The 14463-nt window shown below is 46.2% G+C and overlaps 1 protein-coding gene across 1 annotated transcript in view; it reads left to right on the top strand.

The window, feature by feature from the left end:
• LOC135916399 (uncharacterized) overlaps positions 1 to 14463 on the top strand; it is a 208680-nt gene that overhangs the window by 99534 nt on the left and 94683 nt on the right. The window contains exons 8-9 of the mRNA XM_065449749.2: positions 5845 to 5966; positions 9959 to 10094. Coding sequence (XP_065305821.1) covers positions 5845 to 5966; positions 9959 to 10094 — 258 coding nt within the window. The remainder of the gene's footprint in view (positions 1 to 5844; positions 5967 to 9958; positions 10095 to 14463) is intronic.

Here is a 14463-nt window from a genome sequence, read left to right as displayed (position 1 = left end):
GTCTGCAAAAAAAAAGCTTTTGAACGAAACGTTATTAATGGCATGGACTAAGAGCATGATAATTTAGCTTTCTTTAATGTTTTGGAACGACTGAAGGAATATTTTTGTTTCATGACATCTAAAAATTGTCGTTCATTGCCACATATACCTTATCTTACGTCAAGTGTAATCACTAATGTCTCCCTGCACAGTCTATTGAACGTACTTAGCACGTTCTAGACACCCGTGTTGAAATGCGTACCAGAGTCGGAGGCACCAAAACTCCACACGTTTTCTACTGACTAACCGATATCGGTTATTTTGTGTGTCCACCGTTGTATTTTACCACTGCGAATTCTTAGACGATTGCCCAAGTCACACAGCACAACTCTAACCCTTCGACTGAATTACTCGATGAGGCAGCCACTACTTCTACGAGAAATCAAAATGCCTAATTGAAATACTATCATAATTAGGTAGAGTGACTATCTTTTCATTTACTTTACCAGACATATTTCAATTTACGAGTTGTAGCGGGTCAGTTTGCAATGCTTATGCATTGAGAAGGAATTCTCAGGACTAGGCCTGTTTTGAGATATTATTATTCTATTTGTCGGACGAACTGCCCTGGCGTTCCAGTTACTTTTGTGCTTCAGCGCGTAAAAGAGCGTTTTCTTTAAGGACTAAGTGGAACAACCATGTATCTTTGCATGTCTCGCAACCGGCGCTATCCTCAGAATTTGTTTTAAGTCAATATGCCTTGCATACTCACTAGCTACATTTCGCAGATCGAAATAAGTACCGTAATGTAAATTATTAAAATCTTAATTAGTGTAAATAAATAATTGTTCTGATAAACACATTGATTTCTCCTAGACGTGATGGCAGCCTCAATGAGCAATTTTTATAAAGGGTTGTATTTGTGCTACCTACCAAAGGCGGTTTTATAAATATAAAGTGTAGCTCAGGCACGTACCCAGGGGGGGGCCGGGGGGGTCCAGCCCCCCCCCCCCCCCAAAATAAAGTGGCATACACCCTCCCCCCCCCCCCCTCCCCACCCACGCCACCACTCCTCACACATTCCTAAAGCGCCGCCAGATCAATGTTGAGACTTCGCAGCTGATCATCGGTGAGCATTATGCTGCCTTTTTCACTTGTTTTAGAGGGCGGTAGTTATCGCCATCTCCTGTAATGTGAAGGACAGTTTTCTCGTATATTCCGCACCCGCGTGATTAACGCGAGATGCGTTCAGTTGTCACCATCTATTCAACCGCCACGCGCATAGCTGTTGCTTTTGTTCGTTCAACCTTCTTTGTTTAGGCTGATCCTGGGACCAGGAGAGGGATGCGGCTGTTACTTAGCTGGCCTGCACTCTCATGGAATGAGTTGCGGCTGGAGAAAACGCCAATTTCGTTTAACTTATCCCTTTGCTTCATTATTTCCTTGAGTTATGGTTCGCCGCGACGCTGGCCGATGTCCGGAACCATACAGACGTGATATGGGTTAGGTAAGGTGTGAAATAAAATAATGTGAAAGAGCGTCCATCATGGAACCCCGCAATAACCCTTAAACCCATAAGCAAGATGACTGTCGCCCGTTACCTCGTCTGTTTTTCCCTAACTGTACAGCACTTTTCCTGCAAAATTGGCAACTGGAAACAAAAATCGCAAGGAGTTGAGAAATTAAGCGATCTACTAAGGGAGAGAGCCAAGGCAACAACCAAACTGCAAGCAAAAGCGAATAATAAAAAAGTTAACCGATGTTTATGAGAATATTTATGGATCAACATCTTTTTATTTGAAAAGGAAGTAGAGAAAAAACGCCGCCGGAAGTGGAGAACAATTGTTTTGAATGACGCTTCTACAGTTATCGGTCGAACTGCCTCACGTAGCCACTTCTCTGCTGTGCTTATGTGGTTGTTTTTCTAACCTTTTGCGGTGAGTGCAGTACGTCTAGAATCGCAGATTCCTGCGCTCTACGCGGTTGTATGCGACTGGCGGCCGCACAGCGTTACGCAATTCGCGGAACTCTCAAAACTGATCAACAAGGCGAAAATAACTGATATTCGAAACTATAACATGACAAAGACTGATGAAGCCGTAAAACATGAACGTAGCCTGAAATCAGTAAAAAAGAAACCTGGCATAGGACAAACCATGATGTATGCACTAAAAGATAAGAAGGATAATATTATCAGCAATCTCGAAGATACAATAAAAGCAGCGGAAAAATTCTAAGCTGACCTGTATACAGTACCCAGAGGAGTCACTATAGTTGACATAGAAACAGTAATGAACAGGATACAGAAACTCTCCTATAACTAGCGATGAGGTCAGAAGGGCCCTGCAAGACATGAAACTATGAAGAGTGGGAGGATAAGGTGGGATAACAGTCGATTTAATCAAAGATGGAGGAGACATAATGCTTGGAAAACTGGCGACTCTTTATACGAAGTGTCTATCGACTACAAGGGTCCCAGAAAACTGGAAGAATGCAGACATTATACTAATTCACAAAAAAGGAGACGTTAAAGAATTGAACAAATATGGGACCAATAACTTGCTCCCAGTATTATGTAAAATATTTACCAAAATAATCTCCAATAGAATAAGGTTGACACTGGATTTTGTCAACCAAAGGAACAGGCTGGCTTCAGGAAGAGATACTTTACCATGGATCACATCCATGTCATCAATCAGGTTATCGCGAAATCTGCGGAGTACAATAAGCCTCTCTATGTGGCTTATATAGATTACGAAAAGGCATTTGATTCAGCAGAGATACCAGCAATCGTAGAGGCACTACGTAATCAAGGAGTACAGAACGCTTACGTAAAAACCTTGGAAAATGTTGCTACATGCGTGAGCTATTTGTTTGTTTGAACGAGGCACGTGGGCGCCATCATTCCAGAAAAGAGGAGGAAGAACGAACTGGGCTCGCGCTGTGAATCGAACCGGTCAGCGCATCAACCGTTGTAAATATAATCTGTAAATAGTTTCTCGTCTTACTGACTCGTCTTTCGCGTTAGAATATCGATCTACAGCTACCCTAATTCTACACAAGAAAAGCAGGGAGATACCTATAGAGAAAGGGGTCAGACAGGGAGACACAATTTCGCCAAAGCTATTTTCTACGTGCTTAGAAGAATTCAAGCTATTAAACTGGGAAGGCTTAGGAGTAAAGATCGACGGCAAATATCTCAGCAACCTTTGGTTCGCCGATGACATTGTTCTATTCAACAACAATGCAGACGAGTTACAACAAATGATTGGAGACCTTAACAGAGAGAGTGTAAGAGTGGGCTTGAATAGTATTATGCAGAAGATGAAGATAATGATAATTCGCCGGGCAAAGGAACAAGAGATCAGGATGGCCAGTCGGCCACTAGAGACTTTTAAGGAGTACGTTTACCTAGGTCAATTACTCAGAGGGAACCCTGATCATGAGAAGGAAATTCACAGAACAATAAAAATAGGTTGGATCGCATACGGCAGACATTGCCAGCTCCTGACTGGAAGCTTACCATTATTATTGAAAAGTAAGGTGTGCAATCAGTGCATTTGCTAGTGCATTTCCCAGTGCATTTTGCCAGTGCATATGGGGCAGAGACTTGGGAACAAGTTAAGGACCACGCAAAGAGCGATCGAACGAAGATTGCTAGGCATAACGTTAAGAGAGAAAGAGAGTGGTTTGGATCAGAGAGCGAACGGGTATAGACGATCTTCTAATTGACATCAAGAGGAAAAAATGTAGCTGGGCAGGTCATGTATAGCGCCGGTTAGATAACCGTTGGACCATAAGGGTTACAGAATGGGTGCCAAGAGAAGGGAAACGCAATCGAGGACGACAAAACACTAGGTGGAGCGATGAAATTAGGAAATTCGTGGGCGCTAGATGGAATCGGTTGGCGCAGGACAGGGGTAATTGGAGATCGCAGGGAGAGGCCTTCATCCTGCAGTGGACATAAAACAGGCTGGTGATGATGATGATGATGATGATGATGATGATGATGATAGAGGTGGTGGCCCCCCCCCGAAAAAAAATCCTGGGTACGTGCCTGGTGTAGCTATTTAAGCGTCATTTATATTTTTGCAGGCACTCATTCACTATAGGATGGAAGTTCGGCTATGCATAACTGTAACGCGTGTGAAGAATTGCACAAACTACACCGTAGTGTCCCCGCAGTTTAAATTACAATTCTGCGCGAGCCTTCGCCAAGGAAACTTTCCGCGTTGTGCGGGGACGAAGCACCGGAAGCAAGCGTTGCGCACACATCGCGAAGGCATCACTATTAACGCGACAGCGTTAAGGAGCTCGTGTCACAGAAAAGCCGGTGTCGTCGGTGTCGGCGTCAGCGGCGTTGGCCGTGAGCGATAAATCACAGAAGGCACTTCATAAATAAAAAAAACATCTTGCAAGATGGGCTGGTGGGAAACGAACCAGGGTCTCCGGAATGTGAGACGGAGACGCTACCACTCAGCCACGAATTCGATCCTTCAAAGCGGGACAAAATCGCCTCTAGTGAATGCGGTGTTCCCTTAGAAACGTGCTGTAGAAAGGTATACTGCAGTGCATATCGGTAATTATGACCATGTAACTTACAGAAGTCGCCGTTTCACGAGTAGCGAAGTACGTTTCCGCTAAATTTCTTCTGCGCTCTGCGCACACGCAGAGCCATCTTGCGGCGAACACAGAACACCCCCTCCACGCAATGTACGGCGCTGCCCCGACACATGGCGCGCCACTCGCCCTATGACCGCGTCCGCCTTCATGGCGCGTTAGGGCCGGGCTATCTCTGCCGATCGCGACGTTTGGCTGGCGTAGCGCGTTTGAGTAGGCGGTGCGAACGGGATGCGATAACGCTATCGCGTTCCACTCTTGATGGCGAAGCTTAAGCGTCCTCCACTTTTCCTTCGGTGTTTCTGATAGAATGTATTGGACTATGTATACCATGGGTGATTTATTTGCGCTGGTTGTTAAAGCACTTTTGCTGCTAAGAGGCTCTAAAATAGTAACCACTCAGTTTAGAATATTAAAGTGTGTAGACGGGAGTCTTTTCCCTTTTTCTATGTGGGAAGAGCTGAGGAAATGGGAGTGAATGCTTCCTTTCTTCCGGGACCAGGTTAGAGCCTTTGTCTTTAAGTGAGTCAGCAGTTGTTGTGAATTTACTGTCCATACAACATGAACATCATCTGAAGAAGGCATTTCTCATTGGCCAGCTATTTCTATAATTCTTCCGCCAAGAAAACATTTTCTCGAAAAGAAAAAAAACTACTGACTCCCTTTTAATCCGCCGCCTCACAGCAAAAAAATTTTTTTATGAAAGCAATGCCTTCTTTGAAAACTTCAGATCATTTTGGCATGTGTGAGACCTGGGTATCTGGTCACACTTATCTAGCCGAATGGTATGATTTGAGGCCTTCCAGTGCACCTAGCGCAAAAAATTGGCGTCAAAATGAAGCTCGGAAACGAAAACATGCACCAAATTAGCATACTGTTATGCACAGAGCAATAATGACGCGTAAGTAGCGGAAGAAGACCAAACTGTAACCCATGTGTGCTCGCTGGAACTGCGCGTGCCTACAACCGCTGCCGGGAACTGTGGCTTAGCGAAAGATATGAGCCAGTACCAGAGGTAGTGCAGTCTAACTATTTGGGCCGATCTCGTACAACAAGCAACAGACCACATGGTACCCCAATTCTCACAAGATGAGCGTGTCTTTCACTTGATGTCAGCCTCGCATGACTCGCCGTTTCATTGAAATTAAAAACAGTCGCTGGAAATGCCGGCTGAAGTTAACCGAGCACAGCAATGCTGGGTGAAATGGCGAAATTTTCTTTGCAATGTTCGCATTGTCGTTGCAGGAACTGCACTCTCACAACAAGCTCTTCGAGCGACAAAGGACATTTTCGTACCAAATCCTGGGATTGTATATAGACTCCTTCAACTTTCCAACCGTGGTCGACGACACGGCGCTTTTTATAAGGTGCGTGGACACATCTCGGAACATCGCGCTGCACACGTCAGCACGTTTGTTTTCGGAGGAAGCTCTACAGGCTAACCCTCCCTGATTTTTTTGCTCGCGACTAGCTCACACGCAGGTAAAACGAATTAGCCCACTCGGGGCGTTTTTCTAAAGCGAAACTATCTTCGCGTACCCTTCCAGAATTGCCTGACCGTTGCCGCTGGGTGCTGCTGCTTTCTAGCCAAATAGCTGATAACATTTACAAGAGCAATGAATTGGCTTAGTTGGCGTGCTTTCCTCTACCTTAAGCTATCTACTGGAAGACATTGACCAGGACATTTTGTCGCTGTTAGTGCCTTCCAGTACATAGCACAAGAAAAAGGAATGGCTGAATTTACCGTGTGCGTGACAGCGAGATGTTACCTCGGTTCTCCTACAAAGCAGCCCAATCATCTAACCATTAGGCCCGAAGAACACATATACTGCGGTCACGCCAACGCCAACTAGCCCGTCGAAATGGTCGCCCCATGTGCCGCACTGCGTCGTACCTGTGCCCGAAAGCTCCTATGCGCGCGCCAGTTTTCTTTATGTCAAAGACATAGGAATGAAATGCACAAATTTATAGCATTTGATTCACCGCTTCACAAGAGATTCCCGTCACTCAAATTCCAAGATGTGCGTTGAATCTGCATCATATCTTTAGTCCATACACTGCATACAAGATTGTGCCTGCCAGATAGCACAATGCCAGTTCTCGAGCTGCACTCCTCGAGTGAGAATAGCTGAAGACTTGAAGGTAACTTGCTCAATAAATTAAAATTCCTAATCAAGTAATTATCAAAAATATCCTCTTTACGCAAAAGACATTGATGCCTCATTAATTGGTGCGGTGAAAGTTAATAAAACAAGTCTTTGCTAAGTTGTGCCTGGAATCTGCTCTACAGGAGACGTGCCCACGTGCTATGCAGAAATGTTTGGATGATCAGGCTGGCCGTTTATCTGCTGACTTCCCTTGCACGGCATTAACTGCGGTTGCAGACGTGCCTCTGCGCGAAACAAAACAAAGTGCCATAGTAGGCAGCCTACAATGCTACGAAGCAGGAGTAGGCTAGAAGTGGTGCCATACATTCACCAATTTTCTCACTGTCTGAATACGGTAGCAAGTACACACAATGTGCGAGTAGCTTTTTCTTCTTCGCGCAAACCTACGGGCCCCATCATTGCCTTTGAAAAGGAGAAAACTGGTGGCTGCCGCAAGACGCACACGCATGCGTCTGTAAAATTCACGATGGGTGATCTATAAGATATTCCATTGTCGTGCAGGAAAATAAATACTGGGCGAACCGGCTGCTCCATTGCTGACCGCGTAAAAGAGCAGGCGGTTTCAGTTAGATTGGAACTCAGCACGTGCGCTCTGATCCGTTGAGAAATTAGCGTGCCAGGAAGAAGCGGAGATCCCAATGCACGAGAATTTATGGAAGCCTTCTGTATTGTTTCAAGGGGTAGCGCATGCATGAGCGACACGTCGATTTCTCTGCATGCCAGCGAGAAAGCGTTCTGGTTACTGACGTTACCCTCCAGGCCCAAGGGCGTCAGGCAGGGAGTTGGTAAAACGGGAAGCATAGTAATGAAATACGACCAATAAAATAGTAAATGGAACATTTTAGTATTTGCCAATTATACAATGTTACGTAATATCTTGCCTGATCGTTTGCAAGTACGACAAATAATGGGAACAGAATAACACCTTGATAATTCCTGCTAATACAATGTTCGACAAGTAAATGAAATAACATGTTAATTCATATTACGCGATGCTAGCTAATACCTTAGGAAATAGATTGTTACCGACAATGGCAATAATTTCATAGGGAAGGCGGTTCCGTTGCTGTGACAACTTGGGAAAGAAATATTGAAAGTGCTAGTATTGCCTGTCCGAATTCCTATTTTATGGTGATGGTGGATGCGGCTCGGCAGGTAAGCAGTCTGAATAATAAAGTCACTGTGAATGGAGGAATAGCAATAAAATTTCGGTCGCATTAAGCTGTTTTAATAAACAGTTTGTTTCTGCTGCTTTGTTTTGCGACAGTGTGCTACCTTATGGCGTATCTGCTAGCATGTGCTCATATTCACGAGAATGACGAAAATAAAACTAGTTGAAAGTTTGTGCTAGTCCATGTCCCTAGCACTGTCTTCCTTCACTGTGTTCTGAATTTTATTCCTCTTGTATTCTTCCACTTGTATCCAGCAAGTTCACAAGGCGTACAGGCGCATACACACTAGAGGCAAATGCTTCTGCTGCTTTCTTTTGCGACAGTGTGCTACCTTATGGCGCATCTGCTAGCATGTGCTCATATTCACGAGAATGACGAAAATAAAACTAGTTGAAAGTTTGCGCTAGTCCATGTCCCTAGCACTGTCTTCCTTCACCGTGTTCTGAATTTTATTCCTCCTGTATTCTTCCACTTATATCCAGCAAGTTCACAAGGCGTACAGGCGCATACACACTAGAGGCAAATGTTTCTGCTGCTTTCTTTTGCGACAGTGTGCTACCTTATGGCGCATCTGCTAGCATGTGCTCATATTCACGAGAATGACGAAAATAAAACTCGTTGAAAGTTTGCGCTACTCCGTGTCTCTTGCACTGTCTTCCTTCTCTGTGTTCAGAATTTTATTCTTCCTTTATTCTTCAACTTGTATCCAGCACGTTCACAAGGCGTACAGGCGCGTACTCACTAGAGGCAAAACGTGCGCGGCGTGGCGCGATAGCCATCGCGAGGCGGCTTTTTCGTGCCGCGGGAGCGATCGGTTCTGGGCCGATTAGTCGCGTCATTCCCCGACGGCCTGCGAGCCGCGAACGCCAGGAGACCAATTGAGAGCGGCCACTTCAGTGGCGAGTGCAGGGGAAAGAGGCTTATACGGACCCACCCGACCGCCTAATTCGTACTCGCGTGTCGCTTCAGCCGCGCCGCCTCTTTCGTACTGTCGTCTGCACGCGTTAGCTCTTGAGCGGAATTGTTTTGGCTGTTGGGGTTCACGATTTTCTACAATGATGAATTGTAACCGAGACGTCCCGATGGAAAGGGTTTTTTTTTTTTCGATAGTGTGTGCATCATACTCTATTCTGTACGGCAGGACGTCCCTTGAGTACAAGGACGCGGACGTGGCACCTAGTACCGCATTCTGACCGCCGTGGTTGCTCACTGGCTATGGTGTTCGGCTGCTGAGCACGAGGTCGCGGGATCGAATCCCGGCCACGGCGGCCGCATTTCGATGGGGGCGAAATGCGAAAACACCCGTGTACTTAGGTTTAGGTGCACGTTAAAGAACCCCAGGAGGTCGAAATTTCCGGAGCCCTCCACTACGGCGTGCCTCATAATCAGAAAGTGGATTTGGCACGTACAAACCCCAAAATTTTTTACCGCATTCTCATTGTCTTTTGAACGCAGCGACGCCGCAACAGAAGCGAGCACAGCAACATGATTATGATTAGCGGCAGCTACGTCGTCTTCTTCATAAGACATAACTAACGTTAATAGCGCAGGACGAGGGACGTAAAGCCAGCGCCGATCTGTCAGCAGACGGAGAAAAAGCAGGCGACATCTAGCACCTACACGCAGAGGAAAAATGAGGAAGCGAGATTTTCATGTTGTCAACCCACTGCCTCAACGGTTTGCCGCCAGTTGGTGTGGCCGCTCTGCCATTGCTGCGTTTTGTCGTCGGCGTTTTCCTGATTATGTGTATGCGCCTTATCAGCTCCTGGAAGGAATTCTCAAGATACACTAATTTTTTTTTTGCTTGAATGATTGAAACGAAGTGTTGTCAAGGAAGTCGAGCAACAGTGCATTCTTGCGGCATGTATTTTGGCGCAATTCTCACGGGTTGTATCCTGAACCTATGGTTCATTGTATGCGGAACTTAGTTTAGTTCCATGCTTATGGCCCAGTAGTGACATTTTCAGCTATGACGAAGAAAAATGCATTCTGATCTTAGCTTTTATTTTGTCTTTTCAGCACTGTATTCGTGCCGTCAATGTTCATCGCGATTGGTCATCTCTCATTCTCTGACGCAAGCTTCCATGACTGCACCATACTGCCACCAAACAACGTTTTTTTGCTGCCGCCTAACGTGACCTACGTGCACGATCTGGTACGGACGCATTGCAGCAACTGCAAAGCATGTTCTTGTTGCAGTTACACTGAAGTGAAAGAGTTGATAAAGTAGCATTCCTGTCACGAACACTTTTGGTGTCGCATGTCACTGATCTCGTGACCGTGCATATGTTGGAAGAGATGGAGTCGGGAGACGCAGGAGCAGCACAGCAAACAGATTTTAATTCACCCAAACTCAAAAACTTAAAGGGAAACTCGTGTAACAAAAGCAGCATGAAGAGATGCCAGCACATAAGCCACCTACTTAACAGTGACTAAATATCTCCTTATTGCCGGTCATGTCATTCCTTGGAGTGTTCTACGCGAAAGTCCTGCAACGCTAGCCTATGGCTGCGTACTAACAGAAAGGAGCGTCCTTAGAGCCTGTTGTCGCCTGTATCCTCTCAGTCCGATGCCTGTCGGATCTTTCTCATCGACGTCGCGGTAGACGTCGCTGCGTTGATGTCGGCCAGTCCATCTGTCCGTCTTTTGATGCCGATGTCCCGAACTGCGTCGGTGACGTTGCACTCCGGCCTCACTGGCTAGGCCTCAGGCAAGGTTCCGTCGCTACTTCTTTGAGTGCCGACGAGACGTCCCGGGGACTATCGTGCCTGCTGGTCAGCCTCTGAAGGGGGATCCTTCCTGAAGTGCCCGGCACCGCAGTGAGAGGCTGCATAAGGTCCGAGGAGCCTCACTCGGACGTCGCCGAGTTTTCACGTCGCCGAGTGGTTTTGAAGAACTTTCTTCAAAGACAAATAGCCTAACGGCTATTCACCACCTCTGGCTTCCTGATCCGCCTCAACTTAGCTTCTGCTGGGCCACCTCCTATGGTCTATCACCAGTCCACTCTTCCGGTCGAAGCCACTGGGCCTTCCCGGATAGGCTGCTGCTCCGCTGCTGCCATGGCGACTATCTATCTTTCTCCCTCCTTCAATCTTCTTCACTCCTATATCCATATCCCTGCTGGCGCTGAGCCGTGCTCCCACAAGGGTTGCAGAAGATAGTGCCTGCCTTGCGTCCTTTCCCCACAAGAACCACTTCTCTCTCTACAGTTTTCATTTATCCAGCCCAAACCTCGCTCATCGTTGTCTATGTGCACATGGTTAATTACTTGTATGTGTTCCAAGCAGAAACAATTTGCGAGTATCACCTCTGTGTCGTCTTATGCACTTATTTTGAATTCGGTATTGTTGCCAGGAGGAGTATTTGTGAAAATAGGTAAGGCTCAATGAGGTAACAATTTTCGACTCAATGAGGTAACAGTAACTACCACGCACTTTCGTCAATGCAATGCAACGATTTTAAAAATCAATCTAGAAAGAAAGAGCGAAATAAGACCCAGTGAGTAAAAACTCTTACAATATAAGCTCGTCATTCAAATATGCGGCTGCAGGTACCGTAAAGTATGCGTGGAGAAATAAACTTCATTTGCGCACAGCAAATTTCAGACCTAGGCCTCTCTGTCTAGATGACGGCCTCGAGCCCTTGGGCCCTGGCGACATCTTCGGCCTACTGGAGTGCCTTTAGTTGGTCTTTCGGTGCACAGCTAAGCAACGCGGTCACCCACTGCTCTGTGGTCTTGTTTATTTTATTCTATGTGGGTATCCAAGGACAAGCCCAAACCATACGTTGTAGCTCCGCCCATTCTTGACAGAATCTAGATCTATCCGTGCAAAGGTCCGGGTAGTAGCGGTGGTAGGCCACCGGGTTGGGATATGTATCTGTTTGTAAGAGGTGCCATGCCGTCGCGTGCCGTGTACTCAGCGAGGAGTGTGCGGGGTAGAAATGGGCCCTTCCCAATTTATAATGTTTGGTGATCTCGTTAAATATGGTCATCCGGTCTCTCTCCGTTCCAAATATTTGTTGCTGTCCCCTGCTCGGCCTGTAAGTTCTCGGGCCAGGTTGCGCGCTGTTTTGTTCCCGGGAAGGGTGTGCCGGGTGTGCGGGTGCTCATATAATTTGATTGTCGCGATCTTCACGAAGGTTGTTTAAAATTCTCAGCGCTTCCGGCAAGATTCTTCCTTCGGCATAGTTCTTGACGGCTGTCTTGCAGTCGCTTACTACGATGTTAGCTTCCGTGGAAGCTGTTGCCAGTGTTAAGGCAGCCTCCTCCGCCACCTCCACCTTCCCTGTTTTTACCGTCCCACTAACTCTGCGGTCACCCTCTAGACTCGTAGCAACTATCGACATACTCTGTGTATTTGCGTACTACGCCGCGTCCACATAGAGCACGTCCCTGGCATAACGGTATCTTTTGTGGAGAGCTCTCGTTCTTGCCTTTCTTCGATCTTGGTGAAACTCCGGGTGCATGTTTCTGCGAATTGGGGGTATTGATAGATGTTCCCTTATTTTACTTGGGATGTCTCTCCGCACTCCGTGCTGTGCTTCGTAGGTTATTGCGATGTCATCTAAGATGTGTCTCCCCGTCGAACTCTGTGTAAGCATTTCATTCTTCGCTACTCCCTGGGCCTTAGTAAGTTCGTCTAGTGTGTTGTGCACGCCGAGCGCCAAGTATTTCTCGTCTGAAGTATTTGCCGGAAGTCCCAAGGCTTGTTTATGCACCTTTTTAATAATGCATTCTATCTTGGCTTTCTCCGCAGCGTAGAGCTTGAGGCAAGAGACCACATATACAATACGACTGATTAGGAATGTTTCTAATAATCGGATGAGATTGTGCTCTTTCATGCCATAGTGCCTGTTGGATATCCGCTTTATTAGTCTGATTGTTTGGTGAACACTATTGCCAAGTAGTGCAATGGTTTCTCCGTTATGGCCGTTATCGGATATGCGGAGTCCCAGTATTCTCAGGCTCTCCACTATCGGTAGCGTAGTGCCTTCTGCTGTGACCGCAATGCCCGGTTTTTCCCTAATGCTTTTTTGGCCCAGGCATATGGGTCTATAGAGCAGAAGTTCTTATTTTGGCGAGGAGCATCTCCTTCCCTTGTCTCTGATGTAGTCTTCTACCGTGTTTACTGCTGTTTGAAGAATCTCTTCCATATGTTTTTTGCTTCGACCCGCCACCCAAGGGGTGATGAGGTCGGCGTATAGGCTGTGTCCGAGTCGTTCTATCTTTACGATTCTCGCAGGAAGACCGATCATTGCCACGTTGAATAGAAAGGGAGATAGGACTGAACCCTGCGGGGTACCCCTATTACCTAGTTTGAGCTCTTCCGATTTGGATTCTCTAATTGAACTCTTTGCGGTACGATCCGTCAAGAAGTATTTGATGTATGCGTAATTTTACGTCCTACATCCAGCTTTTGGAGATATTGTAGTATTGCCTTGTGAGTGACGGGGTCAAAGGCTTTAGTTTGATCGAGACCTGGTATTGCCTTGGTGTCTAGGGTTTTCTCACCCGCATCTATGATCTGATGTTTTTGTTTGAGCATAATATCGTGCGTCGATCACTTGGATCAAAATCCAACCATGGTATGGGGGTAAAGTCCTCCATCATCCATGCATCTAGTGAGGCGTGTGAGAACCACATGTTCGATTAGTTTACTGACGCAGGATGTTAGCGATTTGGTGCTTAAGTTCGTCAGTTGTGGTTTCTCTCCAAGCTTCAGTATAAAATTGATTTGGGCTGATTTCCATTAACTTAGAATGCCAACTTGCTCCCAGCAGTTATTCATGTAGTCCGTGAGAGCTCGGATGGATACAACGTCAAGGTCCCTGAGTGTTTTGTAGCTTATCCCATCAGGTCGCGGTGCAAATTTCAGGTTGAGCCTGGTAAGTTCATATCTGACTTCTGCCTCCATAATAGGGGCACCAACATCAGGATTCTCCTTACCTAGGTAATGCGGGAGTCGTTCTCTGTCCGCATCTCCAACGTATATTTTTGGAGCTCTCGAAAGAGCTCTTCATCTGTGCCGTCGTAACTTTCTATAAGTTGTGTCTTTGTCCGGATTTGTACAGCCGGGATGCAAGAGGCATCGGAGAATGTTCCATGCCTTGGACATTCTCATTTGCCTTTTCATCAAGTCGCACGTGGCTTCCCACTTTTGCTGGGTTAACCTATTTGCATATATCTCGATTTCCTTGTTTAATTCCACAATTCTCTTCCTTAATTTCCGATTATGTTTTTGCTTTTTCCGTCTTTTCAGCATACTACCTTTCGCTTTCAACATGTGCAATAATCTGCTATCCATCTCTTCTATACCTGCTTCCTCTAGAGGAGTTTTGGTAGCTCGTTTAATGCCTTCTTGTAGATATTGTGCCCATTTCTCAATGCTCGTTATAGTGTCTTCCGCATCTTCTTGACGGAGTTTGCGGAAAGAGTCTCCTTCTACAAGATTCAGTTCTCTACCCCTCTTTTTCCTTGGGCATACTTTTGCACTTGTGACGACGATGTAGTGGTCACTACCTAA

This window comes from Dermacentor albipictus, unplaced genomic scaffold, assembly GCF_038994185.2.
Source record: "Dermacentor albipictus isolate Rhodes 1998 colony unplaced genomic scaffold, USDA_Dalb.pri_finalv2 scaffold_15, whole genome shotgun sequence".
Classification (NCBI taxonomy): domain Eukaryota; kingdom Metazoa; phylum Arthropoda; class Arachnida; order Ixodida; family Ixodidae; genus Dermacentor; species Dermacentor albipictus.
The sequence above is the reverse complement of the archived record's forward strand: the minus strand, read 5'-3'. Positions and strand labels throughout refer to the sequence as shown.